The sequence below is a fragment of the Schistocerca serialis genome, chromosome 2 (assembly GCF_023864345.2).
Source record: "Schistocerca serialis cubense isolate TAMUIC-IGC-003099 chromosome 2, iqSchSeri2.2, whole genome shotgun sequence".
NCBI lineage: Eukaryota > Metazoa > Arthropoda > Insecta > Orthoptera > Acrididae > Schistocerca > Schistocerca serialis.
In genome coordinates, this window is record NC_064639.1 from 246,658,134 (window position 1) to 246,684,332 (window position 26,199).

Sequence of the window (26,199 nt, forward strand, 5' to 3'; positions counted from 1 at the left end):
CTCCATAATTTGCCTAAAGTGCGATTTGCATACAGTTCTGACGTGATTCCTTACTGCCTTTATACACAGCATTTTATGGGATTAACATGAAGCTACGAATTTGTGTATAGTACTGCCTATTAATGACATCTGTTGTACCTGTTTACTTGAAGTAAACTTTGTAATTTTGTGACTTTTTCTGTGTAATTATCTGAATCCATTTAACCAGGCTGAAGAAGCCTGGAAATCAGTAACGTTCATCTACATGCGTTTTAGAGGGCTGTCTCTCAGATTTCCATTGGCAATGGTGAATTCACTCTCATGAACAGTTCTAAATTATTAGAATATTTTTTTTCAGCACTTTTGCATGTTTCATTTTGGTGCATATTTCGTACTTTCTTGTAATTCTTTCTTCCATTAAAAAGTTCACATACAGTTTTTATAAAAGGAAACCAGCTTTGTGGGCAGCTTAACTTTTAAGCATTTTGTCCGCCCTTTGTCTAACCAAAAGGTTTATGACTGATAGGTATTGCTCTCCAGGTTTTCCGTGGAACAGGGAGGTACTGCATTTTTACCCTGAATTTTAATTAGCTCACTAAGTATCGTTCAAACCACATTTCACGTAATCATCAGTTATTTACTGTTTTGTGTAATATTTCCAAACTTTCTTACGAAATGTCGACATCATTCACAGGATGTCCAAGAAATTAACTAATAAATAATACATATGTAGATCTTCAGGAGAAGTATATGATATCGATTACATATCATATTCTTCATATTTTATTTTTTTCAATGTTGAAAAGCAAGCATATGCCTAGAAACCACAAAGAAAATTCATTCAGTTTTATCTTCATTGTTAACACTTAATAATACTGCAAAAGCAACTGTGAATTATTATGGATAAAACATAAGTTGCAGACTCGAGCAAATAGTAACTGTGAACAATCATGTCATAGAAACTATGAATGAAAACTGAAATTCGCTTTGCAAATTAAGATCGCTTAGAGTTGTGTTAACTATTTACTGATGTGCCATCAGTCAAGGCTATGTGCTTACCGTGTTGTGCATGCACTGTCTACTGCATCTACAGTAGGGTTGTACATTGCTCCAGCTGTCTGGCGAGCTAAGAGTTTTGCAATTTTCAACATTTTTCAAAAAATACTTGCAGTGAATCATAACAGCCAAAATTGTGACATTGTGTTTCTTTCAGTGTATTCTTCCTGTATAAAAAATTTAGTTTTGACACATCGGATTGGATCATTCCCTAGTAAGTACTTTTCTTATCATTAAATAAGCTGCCTCCATTCCCCAGCGCTAGACAGTAGTTCCCCTACCTAGTAATTAGGGTTGACAGTGGTTGTCAGGAGGTTCTCTTAATCTTCAATCTATTGTGCTCCAAGCTGTAGCTTCAAGTGCATGAAGAGTTAATAGCTGCAGTTACAAGGTCGCAGCTGCAAGGTGGATTATTCAAAAAGTTGCCAACTGCTGGAACTTGTACTTGGTGCAGGCAGTGATGTGGGAATGCATGTTATCATGGAGAAGGCAGTTCCCAGTGCTGTCTGTTAAGAATGGCATGTGTCAGTTGAATGAGCATTTCACAGTACACACTTCATTGTAGTTGTTGACCCATGTTCCATGAAATCAGCTAATAGAATGCACTTTTCATTGCAGAAAATAGCAGCAATTGTTTTTGAATGTGAGTAATATCCCTCCCACCTCTCCCCTAAAGTTGACTTGTGTCATTGCATCAACCGATGTTTCGATTATGCATTGTTGTAGGGTATCCACCTATTATCACTCATGAAATGTGAGAAAACAAATTGTCATCTCTGCTTTGTCAATAGTCATGTGAAAACATTTGCCTACTTGACAATGTTTACTTTTTGTGTTGTTCAGTGAGCATTCTCGGAATCCATGTTCCACGTAAGCTGCAATGTCTAAGGTTTTCCGTAATACTTCCGTAAAAATTGGGAGTTCAATATGAATTGTCATTTGTTGACCAGTTTAGCTTTTTGTCCGTTGTTGTTGTTGTTGTTGTTGGTGGTGGTGGTGGTGGTGGTGGTGGTGGTGCTGGTGGTGCTGGTGGTGGTGTTGTGGTCTTCAGTCCTGAGACTGGTTTGATGCAGCTCTCCCTGCTACTCTATCCTGTGCAAGCTTCTTCATCTCCCAGTACCTACTGCAGCCTACATCCTTCTGAATCTGCTTAGTGTATTCATCTCTTGGTCTTCCTCTATGATTTTTACCCTCCACGCTGCCCTCCAATGCTAAATTGGTGATCCCTTGATGCCTTGGAACATGTCCTACCAACCGATCCCTTCTTCTAGTCAAGTTGTGCCACAAACTCCTCTTCTCCCCAATTCTATACAGTGCCTCCTCATTAGTTATGTGATCTACCCATCTAATCTTCATCATTCTTCTGTAGCACCACATTTCAAAAGCTTCTATTCTCTTCTTGTCCAAACTATTATCGTCCATGTTTCCCTTCCATACATGGCTACACTCCATACAAATACTTTCAGAAACGACTTCCTGACACTTAAATCTATACTCGATGTTAACAATTTTCTCTTCTTCAGAAACGCTCTCCTTGCCATTGCCAGTCTACATTTTATATCCTCTCTACTTCGACCATCATCAGTTATTTTGCTCCCCACATAGCAAAACTCCTTTACAACTTTAAGTGTCTCATTTCCCAATCTAATTCCCTCAGCATCACCCGACTTACTTTGACTGCATTCCATTATCCTCGTTTTGCTTTTGTTGATGTTCATCTTGTATCCTCCTTTCAAGACACTATCCATACCGTTCAACTGCTTTTCCAAGTCCTTTGCTGTCTCTGACAGAATTACAATGTCATCGGCGAACCTCAAAGTTTTTATTTCTTCTCCATGGATTTTAATATCTACTCCGAATTTTTCTTTTGTTTCCTTTACTGTTTGCTCAATATACAGACTGAATAACATCGGGGAGAGGCTACAACCCTGTCTCACTCCCTTCCCAACTACTGCTTCCCTTTTATGTCGTAGGGTCAGTATTGCCTCACGTGTTCCCATATTTCTACGGAATCCAAACTGATCTTCCCCGAGGTTGGCTTCTACCAGTTTTGCCATTCGTCTGTAAAGAATTTGCATTAGTATTTTGCATCCGTGACTTATTAAACTGATAGTTCGGTAATTTTCACATCTGTCAGCACCTGCTTTCTTTGGGATTGGAATTACTATATTCTTCTTGAAGTCTGAGGGTATTTTGCCTGTCTCATACATCTTGCTCACCAGATGGTAGAGTTTTGTCAGGACTGGGTCTCCTAAGGCTGTCAGTAGTTCTAATGGAATGTTGTCTACTCCCGGGACCTTGTTTCGACTTAGGTCTTTCAGTGCTCTATCAAACTCTTCACGCAGTATATCTCCCATTTCATCTTCATCTACATCCTCTTCCATTTCTAGAACAGTGCCCTCAAGTACATTGCCCTTGTATAGACCCTCTATATACTCCTTCCACCTTTCTGCTTTCCCTTCTTTGCTTAGAACTGGGTTTCCATCTGAGCTCTTGATATTCATACAAGTGGTTCTCTTTTCTCCAAAGGTCTCTTTAATTTTCCTGTAGGCAGTATCTATCTTACCCCTAGTGAGATAAGCCTCAACATCCTTACATTTGTCCTCTAGCCATGCCTGCTTAGCCATTTTGCACTTCCTGTCAATCTCATTTTTGAGACTTTTGTATTCCTTTTTGCCTGCTTCATTTACTGCATTTTTATATTTCCTCCTTTCGTCAATTAAATTCAATATTTCTTCTGTCACCCAAGGATTTCTACTAGCCCTCCCAGTTACAAAGCTTCATAAATAGATGTCTTCGATGCATCATGAATATCTGGTGGCCAGAAAAAATATGTAATGAGGAGCTCTGGCGATTAACAAACTAGATACCTATAGAAGACCAGATACGAGAGAGGAAGTGGGGATGGTTGGGGCATACCTTAAGAAAACCAGATGGAGCCATCGAGAAAAAAGCATTGGAATGGAATCCCCAGGAAACAAGGAAGAGAGGAAGACCAAGGGGCACATGGAAGAGGACAGTGGAAGGGGAAGCAAAAAGAGTTGGCAAGACCTGGGCAGAATTGAGGCAAATGGCCAAAGACAGAGACGAATGGCGAGTTCTCCTGGATGCCCTATGCCCCCATAGGGGCCAAAGGAATTAAGTTAAGTCGAGTCTTCTTTTTACCTACTTGATCCTCTGCTGCCTTCACTACTTCATCCCTCAGAGCTACCCATTCCTCTTCTACTGTATTTCTTTCCCCCATTCCTGTCAATTGTTCCCTTATGCTCTCCCTGAAACTCTGTACAACCTCTGGTTTAGTCAGTTTATCCAGGTCCCATCCCCTTAAATTCCCACCTTTTTGCAGTTTCTTCAGTTTTAATCTACAGTTCATAGCCAATAGATTGTGGTCAGAGTCCACATCTGCCCCTGGAAATGTCTTACAATGTAAAACCTGGTTCCTAAATCTCTGTCTTACCATTATATAATCTATCTGATACCTTCTAGTATCTCCAGGATTCTTCCATGTATACAACCTTCTTTTATGATTCTTGAACCAAGTGTTAGCTATGATTAATTTATGCTCTGTGCAAAATTCTACCAGCCGGCTTCCTCTTTCATTTCTTAACCCCAATCCATATTCACCTACTACGTTTCCTTCTCTTCCTTTTCCTACTATCGAATTCCAGTCACCCATGACTATTAAATTTTTTTCTCCCTTCACTATCTGAATAATTTCTTTTATCTCATCATACATTTCTTCAATTTCTTCGTTATCTGCAGAGCTAGTAGGCATGTAGACTTGTACTACTGTCATAGGCATGGGCTTTGTGTCTATCTTGGCCACAACAATGCGTTCGCTGTGCTGTTTGTAGTAGCTTACCCGCATTCCTATTGCTTTATTCATTATTTATTTTGTCCATTAGTTGCACAATTTCACCTGCTTGGGTACTGCAGATGCCATTTCAATTTTCGTCGTGCACATTGGAACAGCCATTTTTAAAGTCTCAACCTTGTTGTCTAATCTTTCCTTCACTCATTACTGTATTTTGATATTCTCCTGTAATGCTTATATAAAATTCATTGTGGCGTACATGTTGAGTAGGACTGTTACTTCCACAAAGATTGTTTTTTCCTGTGGAATGTGATCTGCTGGTAATGTGCTCACAAGTCACCTCTTCTTTAGCCAGCAGAGAGCATGGAGAAATAGTGTTAACTGCTGTCCACCACCTGGTGCACCGGTTCCAAGCTGGACACACTCTGGCCTCAGCTTCCAGCTAACAATAATGTGATTTTCTCTCCCCCGCCCCCCCCCCCTTCTCTATCACTATCCCCCCCTTCTCTATTACTATCTCCTCCCCCCCTCCTCTCTCACTATCTCCTGCCCCCCTTCTTTGTGGTACCAAAATTAACATTATAAGATGAGCCTTAATAAATTAAATGGCTCCTAAAGGTTAACCCATATCGTTCCAGTCCGACCAGGTCACCATATGCACCTGTACACTAGGCACAACTGATAAATCTGAGTAGTTCCCTTTGCACACAGAAATCAGATTACAGCACACACTTCGCAGCTGGTGGGAACAATAATTTTCAGAACCGTTGTTGTTTATTTTCACCCATTGTTAAATGATTACTGAATCAAAATGGCTTCTGTTGCAGTGTAAATAGTCGGTAAATGATGCTGTATTTGTGTAACTTTGTTCAAGCTACCAATATTTAAATATAAGTAAATGGCCCTTACTTTTTGAATATCCCTCGTAGATTGTTTGAAGGTGGTATTGTGATGTATTTGTCATTCTTTTTCATCTCTTGCATCACAGTCTGGCACAGGCTACTGTTAACTGTATTTGGTTACCATTAAATAAGTATCAGGTGCAGAAATGGATGTGTGGATACATCCCATGTGGGTGATGGTTCCTGAGCTTTATTATTGTAAGCTGCTTGCCGTTTTCTTTCCCAATTTACATCAGTTTTCCTTACTTATGTTGACCAAGCTATCTACTTGGTTTCCTGTATTCCTTGTGGTTTTGTTTCCCTTGCCTCTTCTCTTTCATCCTTCTTGCTGTTTTTGGTCCTCTTTATGGCTTGACCTCCACTTCCAAATTTTGTGTCTGTAGTGTGAGGCAATGTGGATTCCTCTACTCCCTTCCTTCCCCTCTTCCTTCCCTGCCGTAGTCCCCCTCAGCCCTGCTTGGTCAGCAGCACATGTAGCTAGACTGTGTGGTAGGGCTGTTAGAGCCCATCTGGTTGAGACCCCAGAAAACTCTGGGATAACACTTATGATATGTGAGCTGTTGCCTTCCCATGTATGCTAGGAGTGGTTGCTTGTCATTCTGGAGCATCAGAACTTCCAGCCATGGCTGCTGGCCTGACGGTCCTTGCTGTGGCTGAGTGTGCCCATGGGGAGAGCCCCTGTTTGGAGTGGGCGATGCTTCGCACATGAAGCAGTCAAACTCCAAATCACTGGTCGTTCTGCTACGGCCATCTCTTCGAGTGGTAATAGACAATTGGGAGGAGGGCCATGCTTGCCGGCTTGGAGTGAAACACTTTCTCTGCTAACTAGTCTGTTCTAGGACAGACAGGACACATTTACTGCCACAAAGCCACTATTTTCTGTGGAAAATATCAAAGACAAGTTTAGCAAAGTGGAGTCTTTCAATAAGATGCTGTTGGATTCCCTGTTGATCAGAGCTGCTTCTGTCACCCAATCTGCGGCTCTTCGTGCTTGTGATAATCTTGTCGATGTCTCGGTTTCTATTACATCTCACCAGTCGCTGAATATGGTCCAGGGAGTCATTTTTCATCTGGACCTCATCATTGAAACTGATGAAGTCCAGAGTAATGTGGAATGATGGGGCACTCATTTTACTTGACATGTGCAAAAAGGTTGTAAGGACAATGCACTGATACGTGACGTGAAGCCATACGGCCCGCCACCCATGATGTGCTTTTCGTGCTCGCGTTTCGGGCACATCTTCCCCATGTATGGCGGATCCGTGTATACCCATTCCATGAGGGCAGCCCTGTGTTCCACTGTCCGTGTGTGTGAATTGACAGGACTGTAACTCTCCCTATTCACCAGATTGCCTGGCTTACAAGAAATAAAAAAAGGTACAAGAATATAAGTTCCTGGGTTGTCTGTCTTACACTGAGGGTTGTCAAAAATATGACCAACTCCACGCTGTGTCAATGACTTTTACTTTTGCCTCTGTTACATCCTTTTTCCCTTCTCCCTTTTCCATATCTCAGTCTCATACCCCTCACCTCTCCCCCTTCCCTGTGGTTCGCACCCCCTTCTCTCCAGTTGCCACTTCCCCTCCCCGGCCGAAGAAGTACACCCATTCTTCGACACCTGCCAGTGTTGGGGCTCCCTCGTGGGACCCCACCCTTCGGCATCTCTCGGGCCAGAGACATGCTACCGCATCTCCGCCATGGACACACAGTCTGTGCGCCAAAAGGTTGCCCACTCTCTTTCGGTTCTGCATCTTTCAGGAGTCTGCTCTCCCTCTGTGCCCTGTCCTCCTCAACCTATGAAACAGAAGAAGAAGAAGAAGAAGAAGAAGAAGAAGAAGAAGTCCCAGGACAAGGCTGACCCGGTGTCCCTGGAGGTTCCATCTCCCCCCCCACCCCCACCCCTCCCCACCCCCCGCACCTCGCAACCTGAGTCTGACATCTAATTTATGGATGTCACCCAGTCGTCTGTGACAGATGATGACCTGGAGGCATAATTGGCTTCAGTCCATTCACTTCTCATTTGGATAACAGCTCCATGATTGTTCACCTATCCCCCATCCCATTCTCCATGACCCCTCCAGAGGCGGATTTGTGGCTTTACATCAAATCCATTTTTGCTCAGTCGGGGCCAACTCTTGGGAGGCTGCTCCCCTGTGTAATAAACTTCATGCCATCAAGCAGACTCCCACAATTTGGCCTTCTCCCCTCTGCCTCTCCTGGGGGGGGGGGGGGGGGGGGGGAGTCTACCATCCTCTTCCATCTTTGTATTGGCCATATTTGGTTGACCCATAGTTTTTTACTGCACAGTGAGCCACCCTGCCCCTTTGCAGTTGTGGGGCTATGCTAATTATGATCTGTTTTTTGCTGGACTGCCCTTGGACCCCACCATTTGACCCTTCTCACTAAATTTGCCCTCCCCCCTTCCTTGTCTTCGTGCTAGGGGACAGACCCTCCCATGATTGCATCTGTCCTTGGTTTTCTTTGCAGAAGTGGTTTGTACTCTCAGGTATAAGTCCATGAATTTTCCTCTGGCATTTGAGTCCCTCAGTTAGCGTACACATTGGTTATGGAGGCCCTGACCTGGACTCTACTCTAGGCAGGTTCTCCTCACCATTTCCCTACATTTTATCTGATATGCTGTGCTGTTTTGTTTCCTCTTGTCTTGTGTCTTCTTCCCGTGGTTTTGGCCACTTTGTATCATGATAATGGTATGGTGTGGGTATCAGGAGGGGTTGGTGGTGGTGCGGGTGCACTACTACATGTAGTGTTTCTGGGGCATCCCTGCTTCCCTCGTTTCCACCCACCCCCTCTTTTTCTTCCCTTTTCGTACTGCCCTGATGCCCCTTTTCTCTCATTGTTTGCATGTTTTCTCTTCTCCTTGACTGGACAGTGCTGTTTGTGTTGTTCCTTCCTCGATTTCTGCCATCCTATATCATTGGGACCAGTGACATCACTGTTTGTTTCCCTCCACCAAATCAGCCAAACAACCAGTTTTAAGCTCTGATCTATTTTCATAACACATGGTTTACTTTTTCTAAGACAGTTGAAAAGTAATAGAGAAAGTCCATCACCTTATCTCACTCCTGTTTTAAATTCGAAATTTTCCAAAACTGTTCCCCAGATTTATAATTTTTTTGCCATTTAGTTTTTAACTTATAATTGCAGTGGTATAAAATTCAGGCCGTATTCTTTCAGAATTTGGAAGAGATAATTATGGTCCACTGAGTGATCAGCTTTTTTTAAATCTAGGGAGGTATAAACTGCTTTCTTTTTACAACATTTTGTTGCCTGAGAATTAATTTCAGAACTAAAATTTGTTGTTGGCAATATCTATTTGGTCTAAAACCTGTTTGATATTTGGATTCCAGTTGGCACTTGGCTTAGTTTCAGAAGACATTGAGTAGAATTGTGTATTACGCAGGTAGAAGAGAATCCCTCTGTAATTATAAACATCTGTTCTGCCTCTCTTTTCACATAGTGAATGTATTGATGCAGTTTTCCAGTGATCCAGAATTTTATGTTTTCCAAATGTTTTGTATGATCAAATAATTTTTTCTTAACATTTTTGTGCTAAGTTACTCTGAAACCGTTACATTTATCTAGCAGTTCCTCTTCATTTGGTGCTTGTGAATCTGGGTAGTTTTCTGAGGAATTTCTCGTCAGTATCTTTCTGTGAGTTTGAGTACTTTAGATGTTTTTGTTATAAAACAGAGTTGTTCATTATCTGTGTGTTGATCTTCCTCTTTTGCAGGAAGTGTTTTGGCATTCATTGAAGATTTATAAAATTTGGAATGACTATGCTGAGGGAGATGATGAGAGGATAATCAACAAAGAAAATGAGGCGCTTAAAGAAAAATTAAGTAAGTTTTAGAAAATATGTTTTAGTGTTTGAATAGTGCCAGGTGTATGTATGGTGATGTACAAAAATACAGCACAGTCAAGAAATGAGTATATTTCCTGTATTGTATGTCTAAAGGTTTACAGAAAGAAGTAAAGATTATGTGCGAGCTGTTTGGTGTAAAAGTGTCCAAAACCCATAATCATAAAAGTTATGAAATTAGGATGTGCATTACAAAAACGAAAGAATTGAAAGTAAAAAAAATACAGAACATATCTTCTGCATTGACAAAATAGCTATTTTCAAATGGAATAGGAAAGAAATGACTGGTAATGTTACATGGTACCCTCTGTCATGCACCATAAGTTGCTTGCGGAGTATGTTTGTAGATGCAGATGTAAGATAATATCTAGCTACAATCTCATTCTTGGTGGTGACGTACACTGATGGAAAAAAAAAAAAAAAATTTGCGACACCAGGAAGAAGTTGTGCAGTACAAATGAAAGATGGTAGGCATGTTTCTACATGTGAAAAATTTTTATTCAAATTTCACACCAGTCACATGATGATGCCAATCAGGCTTGCTTAAAATACATGCTGTTACAATCATGAGTGTTAGTAACCTTCAAGATGGGATGCGGCGATTTGATGTTTGTCGAGAATGCCTTTGAGGCGACAAAGACACCATCATCAACACCTTGCTGAGTTTGAAACCAATGTACTTGATTGCTGGCAGTGGTGGTCATGAGAATGTACAGCTGCGAAAAGACTGCACCCTGGACGTCCACAGTGCACTACTGAAAGGAAAGACCATTGTGTTCAGTGTACGGCTCGTGTGCACTGTAATGCATCTGCAGCAACAATATGAGCAGCATTTGGCACCACAGTGACATATCAGACTGTTAAAATTTTGTTACTTCAAAGAGCTCCGAGCTGGATACCCTGTAGTGTGCAGTCCACTGACTCCAAACCACTGCCATATGTGACTTCAATAGTGTCAAGCGAGAGCTCATTGGAGGGCAGGGTGGAGGTCTATTGTTTTTTCTGATGAAAACTGGCTGTGCTTCAGTGCCAGTGATGGCTGTTTATTGATTAGGAGGAGGCCAGTTGAGGACCTGCATGATAGACACACTACACATACTGTGGTCTGAGGTGTAATTTTGTATGACAGCAAGAGCACCCTTGTGGTTGTCCCATGCATCCTGACTGCAAATGTATACATCAGTCCAGTGATTCAACCTGTTGTACTGCCATTCGTGAACAGCATTCAAGGAGGTGTGCCCAACAGGAAAAGTCTTGCCCATGTACAGCTGTTGTGACCCAACATGTTCTACATTGTGTCAACACGTTGCCTCGGCCCGCACGATCACCAGGTCTGTTTCCAGTCGTGCACACATGGAATATCGTCAGAGGCGACAACTTCAGCACCTTCCACAAACAGCATTACCTGTTGCTTTATTGACAGACATGGAACTCCATCCTGCAAACTGACATCCGGCACCTGTACAATGTAATGCATGCTTGTTTGCTTCCTTGCATTCAACATTCTGGCGATTACATTGCTCATTGTACCAGCATTTCACATTTGCAGTGTTTATCTCACACTTTCATTTACCTGTAATCTTCCAGTCCCCCCCCCCCCCCCCCCTCCCCCCGAAATCAGTGTAATATACTCTCCATTAGATAGAAGATCATTCACATTCCTGAGAAAGAACTGTGTAGAGGTCTGGAAAAGTCACTGCTTGTGGGTGACTGGCTCCAGCTTGTCTGCACAATTCATTCCAGACATGCTTGATGGCATTCATATTTGCAGAACTTACTGATCAGTACATGAAATGTATAGTTCCACCTGCAAAAAATTTTACCTCTATATAGATTGTCATTACAGTCAATGAAGAGGTAGTTAAGGCAAATGAGAGCCCCAAAAAGTTGCACTTGTACTTCCAGTTCCTTAACCTTGTATTAACCAGCAAAGCAGACTGAACACCTGTCCAGTGTAGCAGTACCATTGTAAATGCCCAGAGGATGTAGTAACAGGGTACACTCTGGCATTCTCACTTAAGAATGGAACAGTGTCACACACTACAAGTCTGTACACCAGTGCTCTGCATAGACCAACAATTTTTGTTTTACAGTACTCCCTGTGCCTCTGCCTCTCCCCCTGACAGTGTTTGTTCACATTGTATTGTTTATGAATGCAAGTTTTGTTTGACAACTTTAATTCTAATGCTTCTTTTGGTTATAAAAATGTAAGATACCTTCCTTAAAACTGTCTCTTCGACACAATTTGACTCGTGTTTTCTGCCACCTTCTAAAACCAAGTACTGTAGACAGAACAATTTCCTCCAGAATTTTCTCGCTAGACTTGAAGGTGCATTTCTGTAGGACAAAAGTTGTGAAGATTTTGCTAAGTTACTTCTTTATTGTTGTTCATATTGCTGCAAAAATTGTTGCCTAACAGCACATTTGTGTACCATATTTACCAAGTAAAATAAGACAGCTCTTAATATAAGACAACCACCATTTTTTAAGCGGCTCCTCGAGGAAAATTTATTTTTAGCATATTCTGACAAATCAAAATTACAAACTGTGTTATTGACATAAAGTACCTACCTAAAACTTTAGTGTTATACCTATTCTAAACTTAGGCAAGTTATTGATTGCCTGCATTTTGATACAACAAGGAGAAATAAAATAAACAAAAAGAAATGGTTTACATTAATTTTTCTTGTCACTACCTTTTTTGTTTATTAAGTGTCTCGTGAGAGGTATCAATATTTTTAATCGTCATCACCATCCTAATAACACAGCTGTGAAATTTACATCCTTGTTGTCACAAATATTTGGTTGTTCCTTCCGAATACGTTGCGAATTTTTTGTTGTGGTGGGGCCTGAGAACACAGTTTTTTTTTAGCTGAATATGTATCGGATTTCCCTTCTATACTGACATGAGAATGTTACAATGTTTCTTGCTTCCAAACATATCATCTGCCCATTGCTCTCTCATTGACTGCGCACGACCACCAGCAGGTGACACACTACCTTTCATTCCCGTCATACCTCACAGTGAGCATCAACAATATTGTTGCAGGAAACACGTAAATGGGCCACTGACCCCTATCTGTACTTTTACTGTCTCCTGCAGAAATGTATGCTATTGTGTCTTTGTCTGATTTTATAATCAATTCAAATGACTTCAGGCAGACTGTAGTTTAAATGTGGTAAATGTTCACAAACATCCCAAGTGCGTGATGTAGAGTCCCTTGGTTGGCAGAACAGCCAAATTTGCTGCCCACCGACCACCCTCCTCTCCCCATACCCCATCCTTATCCTAGTTTGCAGCCAAGCTGGTGTCACTGTTCCCTCTTCAATCCTTTTGTAGTGCTGTACTTGAGCAACTGTGGAACAAACTGCTAGGGTACAGGTCATATGTAACAAGATTGACTAATACATAAATAAAAGATCCCAATCACAATTCAGTCCAATTCTCAAACTTTCACTTGTCCTCCAATCTAGCGATAATCCCTCCAAGGCGAGTCTTGCTGCTGTAATTTGTTCTCACAATAACAATTACAGTCAGCTTAATATTATCTATTTCGATTTTTAGACATTTAATCCTGGATTAATTTTCTTTTTTGCTTCATCTGAATGTCACCTTGTTCTAAAGCTGATTAAAAGGTGGTAACATTTTTATCCGGTTGTCTAGTACATGAACAACGGTCAAATTTCTGATTTGTAAACTACTTGTATATCATTACAGTCTCTGATAACTAAATGATTTGTTGACGTGTGCTCAGAATCACATAATGTTTTTTGAAGAAATAAATTTTCGCCTTTCCGTATTACCTTTAATTAAAAAGCAGCATAAATATTTGTATACAGTATCCATACATGTGTGAGAACTTTTATTGCAAACCTGTTGAGATGCAACAAGAGTTTGTAAGATGACAGAATTTAAGGCTATGTCTTGTATTTCAGAGAATTGGTCAGATTTTAAACCTAACAATAGACAGTAGTGGCATCTAGTTCATAGTTTCTTATGTATCCCATGCATTAGTGCCGCGCAAATCAAATGTCACGTGATTGATTGAGCCAGATTGATACTGAATTGAGCACTTCAGCTTATTGGGAAATCTCAAGCAGGTTGAGAGCGAGTATCGTTTACTTGACCAACCCTTGTGAATTCTTCAAAATAAATGTGCACATGACTTCAGTAGCCAAAACTTCATCTGTAAATGTAAAATGGGTAAATACGTTATATTGTCAATGAGATATTTATTGTGTGCACTCAGCTTCTTCATCTTTAGGAAAGATGCTTGAAACTCACTCTGTGCAAGCATCATGTTCCTCCTCATGTAATTTTTTCACTATCAACTTAATGCTCCATCAGCTTCTCTCTCAGTAACGGTTCTCCTTTCTCAATCTGGCCAGCAATAAATTTAATGAGATTTATAGCAAGACATCACATATGTCTGCAAAGGTATTTTCTGTGCTCATTGCTAGGCAAAAAGCTGGGTTATGGCTGCACGCGGTCATATAACAAAGGTAATTCCCAGCACATCATCGTCTATATTGGTTGTAAACAACCATTGGTATTACTTGACAAAGTGAACAAAAGGTAAGAAACTCCTTACTGAACATAAAACACAATGCCTCCCTACACTAGAATCCACTACCACCAAGCTTGCCAAATTCAATTTCGTTGACGTCATTTTACCAGCAATCGCTCACAATGAAAAAAAAATATCTATTAGGGTTTTGTTCGTGTTAGTTGGTTCAATTTAGTTTGGTATCACCAAGTAACAGAAGAAATACTTCAGTTGATTGATGAAAGAAGGAAGTACAAAAATGTGCAGGGAAATTTGGGAATACAGAAGTACAAGTCACTGAGGAATGAAATAAATAGAAAGGGCAGGGAAGCTAAGATAAAATGGCTGCATGAAAAATGTGAAGATATTGAAAAAGAAATGATTACCGGAAGGACTGATTCAGCATATAGGAAAGTCAAAACAACTCTCAGTGAAATTAAAAGCAAGGGTGGTAACATTAAGAGTGCAATGGGAATTCCACTGTTAAATGCAGAGGAGAGTGGGTTGATGGAAAGAGTACATTGAAGGCCTCTATGAGGGGAAGATTTGTCAGATGTGATAGAAGAAGAAACAAGAGTCGATTTAGAAGAGATGGGGGACACAGTATTAGAATCAGAATTTCAAAGAGCTTTGGAGGACTTAAAGGCAGAAGGGATAGATAACATTCCACCAGTTTCTAAAATCATTGGGGGACATGGCAACAAAACGACTATTCACGTTGGTGTGTAGAATGTATATGTCTGGTAACATACCATCTGACTTTCGGAAAAGTATCACCCACACAATTATGAAAAGTGCAAGAGCTGACAAGCACGAGAATTATTGCACAATCAGCTTAGCAGCTGAAGCATAAAAATTGCTGAAAAGAATAATATACAGAAGAATGGAAGAGAAAACTGAGCATGTGTTAGATGAGAATCAGTTTGGCTTTAGGAAAGGTGAAGTCAGAGAGGTACTTCCGGCATTGCAGTTGATAATGGAAGCAAGACTAAAGAAAAATCAAGATTTGTCAACCTGGAAAAAATGTTCGACAATGTAAAATGATGCAAGAGGTTCAGAATTCTGAGAAAAATACGGGTAAGCTACAGAGAGAGATGAATAATGTACAAGAGCCAAGAGGAACTAATAAGAGTAGACGACCAAGAACAAAGTGTTTAAATTAAAAAGGGCATAAGACAGGAATGTAGTCTTTCCCCCTTAATGTTCAATCTGTATATTGAAGAAGCAATGATGGAAATAAGAGAAAGGTTCGGTTGTTGTTGTTGTTGTTGTCTTCAGTCCTGAGACTGGTTTGATGCAGCTCTCCCTGCTACTCTATCCTGTGCAAGCTTCTTCATCTCCCAGTACTTACTGCAACCTACATTCTTCTGAATCTGCTTAGTGTATTCATCTCTTGGTCTCCCTCTATGATTTTTACCCTCCAAGCTGCCCTCCAATGCTAAATTTGTGATCCCTTGATGCCTCAGAACATGTCCTACCAACTGGTCCCTTCTTCTTGTTAAGTTGTGCCACAAACTCCTCTTCTCCCCAATTCTATTCAATACCTCCTCATTAGTTATGTGATCTACCCATCTAATCTTCAGCATTCTTCTGTAGCACCACATTTCGAAAGCTTCTATTCTCTTCTTGTCCAAACCATTTATCGTCCATGTTTCACTTCCAAACATGGCTACACTCCATACAAATACTTTCAGAAACGACTTCCTGACTCTTAAATCTATACTTGATGTTAACAAATTTCTCTTCTTCAGAACCACTTTCCTTGCCATTGCCAGTCTACATTTTATATCCTCTCTACTTCGACCATCATCAGAGTTATTTTGCTCCCCAAATAGCAAAACTCCTGTACTACTTTAAGTGTCTCATTTCCTAATCTAATTCCCTCAGCATCACCCGACTTAATTCGACTACATTCAATTATCCTCATTTTGCTTTTGTTGATGTTCATCTTACACCCTCCTTTCAAGACACTGTCCATTCCGTTCAACTGCTCTTCCAAGTCCTTTGCTGTCTCTGACAGAATTAGAATGTCATTGGCGACCTCAACGTTTTTATTTCTTCTCCATGGACTTTAATACCTACTCCGTATTTTTCTTTTGTTTCCTTTACTGCTTGCTCAATATACAAATTTAATAACATCGGGGAGAGGCTACAACCCTGTCTCACTCCCTTCCCAACCGCTGCTTCCCTTTCATGCCCATCGACTCTAATAACTGCCATCTGGTTTCTGTACAAACTGTAAATAGCCTTTCGCTCCCTGTATTTTACCCCTGCCACCTTTAGAATTTGAAAGAGATTATTCCAGTCAACATTGACAAAAGCTTTCTCTAAGTCTACAAGTGCTAGAAATGTAGGTTTGCCTTCCCTTAATCTATTTTCTAAGATAAGTCATAGGGTCAGTATTGCCTCACGTGTTCCAATATTTCTGCGGAATCCAAACTGATCTTCGCCGAGGTCGGTTTCTACCAGTTTTGCCATTCGTCTGTAAAGAATTCGTGTTAGTAGTTTGCAGCTGTGACTTATTAAACTGATAGTTTGGTAATTTTCACATCTGTCAACACCTGCTTTCTTTGGAATTGGAATTATTGTATTCTTCTTGAAGTCTGAGGGTATTTCACCTGTCTCATACATCTTGCTCACCAGATGGCAGAGTTTTGTCAGGACTGTCTCTCCCAAGGCCGTCAGTAGTTCCAATGGAATATTGTCTACTCCTGGGGCCTTGTTTGGACTCAGGTCTTTCAGTGCTCCGTCAAACTCTTCACACAGTATCATATCTCCCATTTGATCTTCATCTACATCCTCTTCCATTTCCATAATATTGTCCTCAAGTACATCGCCCTTGTATAGACCCTCTATACACTCCTTCCACCTTTCTGCTTTCCCTTCTTTGTTTAGAACTGGGTTTCCATCAACGCTCTTGATATTCATACAAGTGGCTCCCTTTTCTCCAAAGGTCTCTTTAATTTTCCTGTAGGCAGTATCTATCTTACCCATAGTGAGATAAACCTCTACATCCTTTCATTTGTCCTCTAGCCATCCCTGTTTAGCCATTTTGCACTTCCTGTCGATCTCATTTTTGAGACGTTTGTATTCCTTTTTGCCTGCTTCATTTACTGCTTTTTATATTTTCTCCTGTCATCAATTAAATTCAATATTTCTTCTGTTACCCAAAGATTTCTACTAGCCCTCGTCTTTTTACCTACTTGATCCTCTGCTGCCTTTACTACTTCATCCCTCAGAGCTACCCATTCCTCTTCTACTGTATTTCTTTCCCCCATTCCTGTCAATTGTTGCCTTATGCTCGCCATGAAACTCTGTACAACCTCAAGTTTAGTCAGTTTATCCAGGTCCCATCTTCTTAAATTCTCACCTTTTTGCAGTTTCTTCAGATTTAATCTACAGTTCATAACCAATAGATTGTGGTCAGAGTCCACATCTACCCCTGGAAATGTCTTACAATTTAAAATCTGGTTCCTAAATCTCTGTCTTACCATTATATAATCTATCTGATACCTTCTAGTATCTCCAGGATTCTTCCATGTATACAACCTTCTTTTATGATTCTTGAACCAAGTGTTAGTTATGATTAAGTTATGCCCTGTGCAAAATTCTACCAGACGGCTTCCTCTTTCATTTCTCTCCAACAATCCATATTCACCCACTATGTTTCCTTCTCTCCCTTTTCCTACTCTCGAATTCCAGTCACCCGTGACTATTAAATTTTCATCTCCCTTCACTACATGAATAATTTCTTTTATCTCGTCATCCAACATTTCATCGATTTCTCATCATCTGCAGAGCTAGTTGGCATATAAACTTGTACTACTGTAGTAGGCATGGACTTTGTGTCTATCTCGCTCACAATAATGCGTTCACTATGCTGTTGGTAGTAGCTTACCCATACTTCTATTTTTTTTATTCATTATTAAATCTACTCCTGCATTACCCCTATTTGGTTTTGCATTTATAACCCTGTATTCGCCTGACCAAAAGTCTTGTTCCTTCTGCCACCGAACTTCACTAATTCCCACTATATCTAACTTTAACGTATCAATTTCCGTTTTTAAATTTTCTAACCTACCTGCCCGATTAAGGGATCTGACATTCCACACTCCGATCCGTAGAACGCCAGTTTTCTTTCTCCTGATAACGACGTCCTCTTGAGTAGTTCCGGCCCGGAGATCCGAATGGGGGACTATTTTACCTCCGGAATATTTTACCCAAGAGGACGCCACCATCATTTAACCATACAGTAAAGCTGCATGCCCTCGGGAAAAATTACGGCTGTAGTGTCCCCTTGCTTTCGGCCGTTCGCAGTACCAGCACAGCAAGGCAGTTTTGGTTATTGTTGAAAGGCCAGATCAGTCAATCATCCAGAATGTTGCCCCTGCAACTACTGAAAAGGCTGCTACCCCTCTTCAGGATCCACACATTTGTCTAGCCTCTCAACAGATACCCCTCCGTTGTGGTTGCACCTACGGTACGTCCATCTGTATCGCTGAGGCACGCAAGCCTCCCCACCAATGGCAAGGTCCATGGTTCATGGGGGCAGAAAGGTAGTGAGATTAAAATTCAAGGTGAAGGGATATCAATGGTACACTCACTGATGACATCGCTATCTTGAGTGAAAGTTAAGAAGAATTAAAAGATTTACTGAATGGAATGAACAGTCTAATGACTACTGAATGTTGGTTGAGAGTAAATTGAAGAAAGATGAAAGTAATGAGAAATAACAGAAATGAGAACAATGAGAAACTTAACATAAGGATTGGTGGCCACGAAGTAGTTGAAGTTGAGGAATTCTGCTACCTAGGCAGTGAAATAACCAATGACAGATGGAGCAAGGGGAACATCAAAAGCAGGCTAGTACTGGCAAAAAGGGAATTCCTGGCCAAGAGAAGTCTATTAGTATTAAACATGTGCCTTAATTTGAGGAAGAAATTTCTGAGAATCTACATTTGGAGCACAGCATTCTATGGTAGTGAAACATGGACTGTGGGGAACCTGGAACAGAAGAGAATTGAAGCATTTGAGATGTGGCGCTACAAACGAATGTTGAAAATTAGGTGGACTGATAAGGTAAGGAATGAGGAGGTTCTGCGCAGAATCAGAGAGGAAAGGAGTATGTGGAAAACACGAATAAGGAGGAGGAACAGGATGAAAGGGCATCTATTAAGACATCAGGAAATGACTTCCATGGTACGAGAGGGAGCTGTAGTGGGCAAAAACTGTAGAGGAAGACAGATACTGGAATACATCCAGCAAATAATTGAAGACATAGGTTGCAAGTGCTACTCTAAGATGAAGAGGTTGGCGCAGGAGAGGATTTTGCTGGTTTGTATGTAATTCTGGTCGCTGTGTAGAATTTTAGGACTAGTTATATTGTGCCACGCCCATGCAGACTTCTCCGAAGCATCTTCTCTGCTGCAGGACTTATACCAAATTATCAAATGCCAACTGTACACATATTTTTACTCTCAACCATCTGTTTCCAGATGTGTATTGCATACCTGAATTTACAGTTCAGTCCATTAACATGATGCCAATACATTCTTGTTCTATGAGAACTCAAATAAGAATGCCACCTATCTAACAGTAATACGAAAGCTTTCTTATTTTACCGTCAACAATCGTCATTTGTTTTCCTCCTGAGAGATTCCATAATCCCATGTATTCTGTGCACGTCTTCTGGGTCCATGGACTTGCATACCAGACACCCAGCAAGTATTCAGCATTCTCCTGGCTTCCACGCGCTGGGGCTACATCTTTCCTCACACACCCTCTCTGTAGGAAGAGAGATGGTATGCACAGTATGTCTGTCAATATTTGAAACCCCCCCACTTTACTTAAACATTGTGAATGTGTTTTGCTGACACGGCATTCCTTCATACTGCGGAACAGGACTTGACCCCCAACATCCTGTTACACTACGTAGCTCTGCACTCTAGCTAAAGATGTCGCTTTATCATTTTCTTTTATAGTATACAAGTTAAACATATTTCATGGCACATAATTGCCTTCTTATTAAATTTCCTTTTGCTGTTCATTTTATTCCTTATTTCATTACTACATATATTAGTATATTTTCTTCTCATTTCCCAGGTTGTTACTTAGTACACATTATACATAATTGTTGTATTATTTTGTTACACTATTAATAAGTGTTGCTTAAATACAATAATGTATAGCTTCACTTGAATTATTGATACTACCAGTACACATTGTGTGATTGTTACCCTTGTGGATAAAGAAAGGAACTTTACAGATTTATTCCTTTAGGGCAAGCCTCAAGTTTCCTTCTATTAGCATACAACAAACAAAGATTCTTAATAGTTAAGAACAAGAACATCAGCTAGTTATGTTTTGTGTTTCATCAACAATAGAGTACATCTCAAAATTTCAAGTTACATCTGGGGATATATAAATCTCCTTAATTATCTTTTTTATTTATCTATGATATCCCCTACTTCAGTGTGATCAATTGTCCCAGTTGATACAGACACTAACAAACACAAACACACACACAAAATTCAAGCTTTCGCAACCCACGTTTGCTTCATCAGGAAAGAGGGAAGGAGAGGGAGAGATGAAAGGATGTGGGTTTTAAGGGAGTTAAGGGAGAGGGTAAGGAGTCATTCCAATCCCTGGAGTGGAAAGACTTACCTTAGGGGGATAAAAGGACAGGTATACACTTCACACACACACACACACACACACACACACACACACACACACACACACACACACACACACACACACACACACATATATATATCCATCCACACATATACAGACACAAGCAGACATATGTAAAGGCAAAGAGTTTGGGCAGAGATGTCAGCCGAGGCAGAAGTACAGAGGCAAAGATGTTGGTGAGTGACAGGTGAGGTATGAGTGGCGGCAACTTGAATTTCATAATCAAGCAAGATCTTTGTTGTTAGTGTGTTTCTTCCTCAAGTTTAATTTAATGGTGTCTTATACTGCTTTAACATAACAGTATTATATAATCCCTTTCCTTGACCGGTTTCTGGATCAGCCAAGAAAATTGCTTTAGGATGTGGTACATTTAAAACTTTGTAATGACCGCTATATCGAGGGAATAATTTATTTGTTTCTATCTTCAAATTTGAGCTATGGTGCACTTCCTTAATTAGCATCAAGTCTTTCTACATCTACATCCATACTCCACAAGCCACCTTGGCGGTGTGTGGTGGAAGGTACCTTGAGTACCTCTATTGGTTCTCCCTTCTATTCCAGTCTCGTATTGTTCATGGAAACAAAGATTGTCGGTATGCCTCTGTGTGGGCTCTAATCTCTCTGATTTTATCCTCATGGTCTCTTCGCGAGATATATATAGGAGGGAGCAATATACTGCTTGACTCCTTGGTGAAGGTGTTCTTGGAACTTCAACAAAAGCCCGTACCCAGCTACTGAGCATCTCTGTTGCAGAGTCTTCCACTGGCGTTTATCTATCATCTCCGTAACGCTTTTGCGATTACTAAATGATCCTGTGACGAAGTGTGCTGCTCTCCGCTGGATCTTCTCTCTCTCTTCCATCAACCCTATCTGGTATGGATCCCACACCAGTGAGCGGTATTCAAGCAGTGGGCAAACAAGTGTACTGCAACCTACTTCCTTTGTTTTCGGACTGCATTTGTTTAGGATTCTTCCAATGAATCTGTCTGGCATCTGCTTTACTGACGATTAATTTTATATGGTCATTCCATTTTAAATCACTCCTAATGGCTACTCCCAGATAATTTATGGAATTAACTACTTCCAGTTGCTGACCTGCTATCATATCAAAGGTAGGTGTCGTAGCTTTTTCATTATATTTACACAGCCGTTTATCTGCTGCTCATTGTAAATTTTCTTTTACAACATATTCTAAGTTGTCTCCATGTACATTATCATCATTGTATGGCCATTTAAAGAATTTCAACAGTGGCTCGTCTATGAATTTACCTTACAGTGTTTTGACGGGAGATAAAACAGCCGATAAATGTGGAAGTTCATTAAGTATTACTTCAAACTCTGGTATTTTCTGTGCCCAGGTTGTATATCTGTTTGAACAGTATGGCCTGCATAACCAACCAATTTCTTTTATGAGACATTCACAAATGTAATATTTAGATGTGTTTATATGGCATATTTCTTCCTATTCTAGGAATTCTTTAATGTTATGGCTCACAAATTGCGGGCCATTACCGGTTAAAAGTCTCTTAGGTTTCCCTACATCAGTAAAATAATTATGTATAAAGTGAATTGCTATATTGGTGTTGGCGTGTTTGATTGGATATAAAGTTACATATTTGGAACAACAATCAACACTTCCTCTACTCCTCTTCTACTGGTTGACAAAGGCCTGCAAAAATCTGATGCTGTTAAATCATGCAATCCTTTCGGTATAAGAGGATACATAGTATAACCTATACCCTTATTATCCTCTCTTACTTTCTGACAGGTCTGGCAAGCTTGTATCTTCTGTGACTTTTTTACTCAAATCTTTAAATTAATAAAATTTCTTCATATGTGCTATACACTTAAGAACTCCAAAACGTCCATATCCATTGTTTATGAATGCTATTAACTGTAATCCAACAAGGAAAACCATCAATTATTGATAAAATTATTTAATTGGATAGATAAATGACCTTCCTGGACATTGAAAAAACGTATGATAGTGTACATAGAAGCAAAGTGTGGAAAGCCCTGGAGAATAGAGGAGTAGCAAAACAGATTATTTGGAAGGATAAGGGAAATGTACCATGGAAGTGTGAGCTCTGTGAAATTTGGAGGAGAGAGATCAGCTTGCAGAGAACAGAAGAATGGCTTGAGGCATGGAAGTGCACTTTCACTATTACTCTTCATTGTAGTGATGGATGATATAATGAGTACAGTAGCACAAGTAACTGGTGAAAGGAAGATGAAAGCTATGGTGTTTGCAGATGATCTGATAAAGAGGAGGAAGTACAAGAGCAGTTGGGCGTATGGGAATGAATAGTACAAGAATATGGGATGAAATTTAGTGTAAGAAAAAGTGAGATGATTATCACAACAAGAAAGGAGGAGAGAGGAACAACTGGAATAACAAATGGTGGGGAACAATTGATGAGAGAGGAGAGTTTCAAGTACCTAGGAAGACAGAGAAATAAACGAGCAGGGGAGAAAAGCAGAAGCATTTCGGAAGAGTATCAGAAGCCTGATATGGAGCATGGATGTACCCCAAATCAGTAAAAAGGTTATATACCGGTCATACTATGCCCCGATGCTGACATCGGCATCAGAAACCTGGATTATGAAAGGAAGAGAGAAAAGCAAAGTACAAGCTAGTGAGATGAAATTCTTGAGAAACAGTATTGAAGTGACAAAGATAGACAGGTTAAGAAATGAGAGGATCAGAGAGTTAATGAAGGTGGAACCATTACAGAAGGTGATAGAGAAATCAAGGCTGAGATGGTATGGAATGTTAAGAGAATGGAGGAGAAGAGGATACCCAGGGGGATACATGAGATGAAACTGGAAGGAAAGAGACCAAGAGGAAGACTGAGAGACAGGTGGCTGAAAGGAATAGAGGAATGTGTCCAGAAGAAAGGGGAAGACTGGACCAAGCTGAAGACGGAGAGATGGTGGTAAGACAGAAGACGATGGAGAGGCCTGTGTTCCATATAGACCTGGCCAGAGGCTGGAAACTGTCCAAGATGAAGAAGAAGATAAAAAAGTCTACTCACCAAGTGGCAGCAGAACACACACCCAAAAGACAGTTGTGGCTGGCAAGCTTTTGGAGCCAGTAGCTCCTCCTTCAGGCAGAAGGATTGAAGGGGAAGAAAGAAGGGTGAAGGAAAAGGTCTTGAGAGGTCTAGAAAAAGGGTTAAATTTTGGGAAAGTCACCCTGAACGACGGGTCAGGGGAGACTTACCGTACAGGATGAGAAGGAAAGCTTTCCTTCCCATCCCATACGGTAAGTCTCCCCTGATCCATGGTTCTGGGTAAACTGGCATCAATTGTGACGAGCAGGGCACCATGTGGTAAGGTAACAGGAAATGTGGAGAGTCAATGGAGGAAATGGTTGGTATCTTTTATATAGGAGAGTAGGTTGCGGTTAATAGGCTGAAGCCACCCAGGATGCCCATTGTGGCCGGTTCTGTACCCCTACTGAGAGAATCTCATCTCTAGTAGACAACACCTTCAGCCTATTACCTGCAACCTACCCTTCTATCTAAAAGATACCAACCATTTCCTCCACTGACTCTCCACAGTTCCTATCCCTTTACTACACAGTGCCCTGCTCATCACTATTGACGCCACCTCCCTTTACTCAAACATTCCTAATCCCCATGGCCTTATCGCTATTGAATACTACCTTTCCCAACGCCTGACAGATTCCACATTAACAACCTCCTTCCTAGTTGCCATGACCAACTATATCCTCACCCACAATTACTTCTCTTTTGAAGGTATTATCTACAAACAAATCCAGGGTACTGCTGTGAGCACTCACATGACATCGTCATATGCAAACTTATTCATGGGCCATCTAGAGGAATCCTTCCTAAACAGCCAGAATCCTAAAACCCTCACAGGGTCGGATTCATTGGTGACATCTTCGTGATCTGGATCAAAGGTGAGGACACCCTATCCACATTCCTCCAGAACCTCAACACTTTCTCCCCCATTCCCTTCACCTGTCCTACTCAACCCAATAAACCATCTTCCTAGATGTTGACAACTACATAAAAGATGGCTACATCAGTACCTCTGTCCATATCAAACCTACCAATTGCCAGCAATGGGTGGTACCTCTCAAAATACACCGAGGGTCTCGCTGAGGCCTTTATAGACTGTAATTATCCTCTGAACCTTGTACAAAAACAAATCTCACGTGCCTTATCTTACCAGTCATGCACCACCTCCCAAAGTCCTGTCATTCACTTGTAACTGAGTACCACCCAGGACTGGAGCAACTGAATTATATTTTGCACCAGGGTTTCATGTACCTCTCATCGTGCCCTGGAATGAGAAATGTTCTACCCACTACCCTGCCCCTTCCCCCCCCCCCCTCCCCTCTTTCACTCAGTTGTATTCTGTCACCCACCGAACCTCCACAATATCTTCGCCCATCCCTACACAACCACTGCTCCCAACACCTTACCTCATATCTCATATCCCTAGAATAGATTAGATGCAAGACCTGCCCATACATCCTCTCACCATCTCCTACTCCAGTCAGGTCACAAACATCACCTATCCCATCAGAGGCAGGGTTACCTGTCAAACCAGTCTTGTGATCTAAAAGCTAAGATGGAACCACTGTGCTGCATTCTATGTGGGCGTGGCTAACTGTGGCCAACAAACAACTGGACCACCCTGCTGCTGAGCACGCTGTACAACATGATGTTCTTCATTTCAACGACTGCATCACAGCCTGTGCCATATGGATCCTTCTCACCAACACCAGCTTTTCTGAACTGGACAGGTGGGAACTCTCCTGCAATATATCCTACTTTCCTATAACCCTCCTGGCCTCAAACTTCGTTAGTTATTGTCCACACACATCTATCCCCTTCCCTGTTCCCATTCCAACACTACACAGGCCTCTATTCCACCAATGCACCCAGTCTTCTTACTTCTCTTGCTTTCCACTACCCCACCTCTCCCCTCTCTGTCTAACCTCCCAACTGCACCTAGGTGCCCTACCCCCTCTCCACCTTGTCCCCGCATGCTCCCCAGCAGCGCTTACTGACCGCCAACCCTACCCTGCTATCCCCTTCCCTCCCTGCCCCAGCCTCCTCCTTACTCCCATCCAGTTGCGTCTCCCATCATGCGCTGCTGCTGCTCATAGACTGGCTTCAGCTGCCAGAGACTACGGACATGTGCATGTGTGTGAGTTGCATTTCCAAGTGCGCACTTTGTGTGTGTGTGTGTGTGTGTGTGTGTGTGTGTGTGTGTGTGTGTGCTGGATTTTCCATTGTTTGATTTTATCTGTTAACTTTCTTCCTTGCTGTGTTATTTGAGCTGTGA

General features: G+C 41.1%; 1 protein-coding gene across 1 annotated transcript in view; it reads left to right on the plus strand.

Annotated features, from left to right (window-relative positions):
• Window positions 1–26,199, plus strand: part of LOC126456992 (kinetochore protein NDC80 homolog) — a 165,046-nt gene that overhangs the window by 58,882 nt on the left and 79,965 nt on the right. Inside the window, exon 7 of the mRNA XM_050092955.1 lies at window positions 9,503–9,611. Coding sequence (XP_049948912.1) covers window positions 9,503–9,611 — 109 coding nt within the window. The remainder of the gene's footprint in view (window positions 1–9,502; window positions 9,612–26,199) is intronic.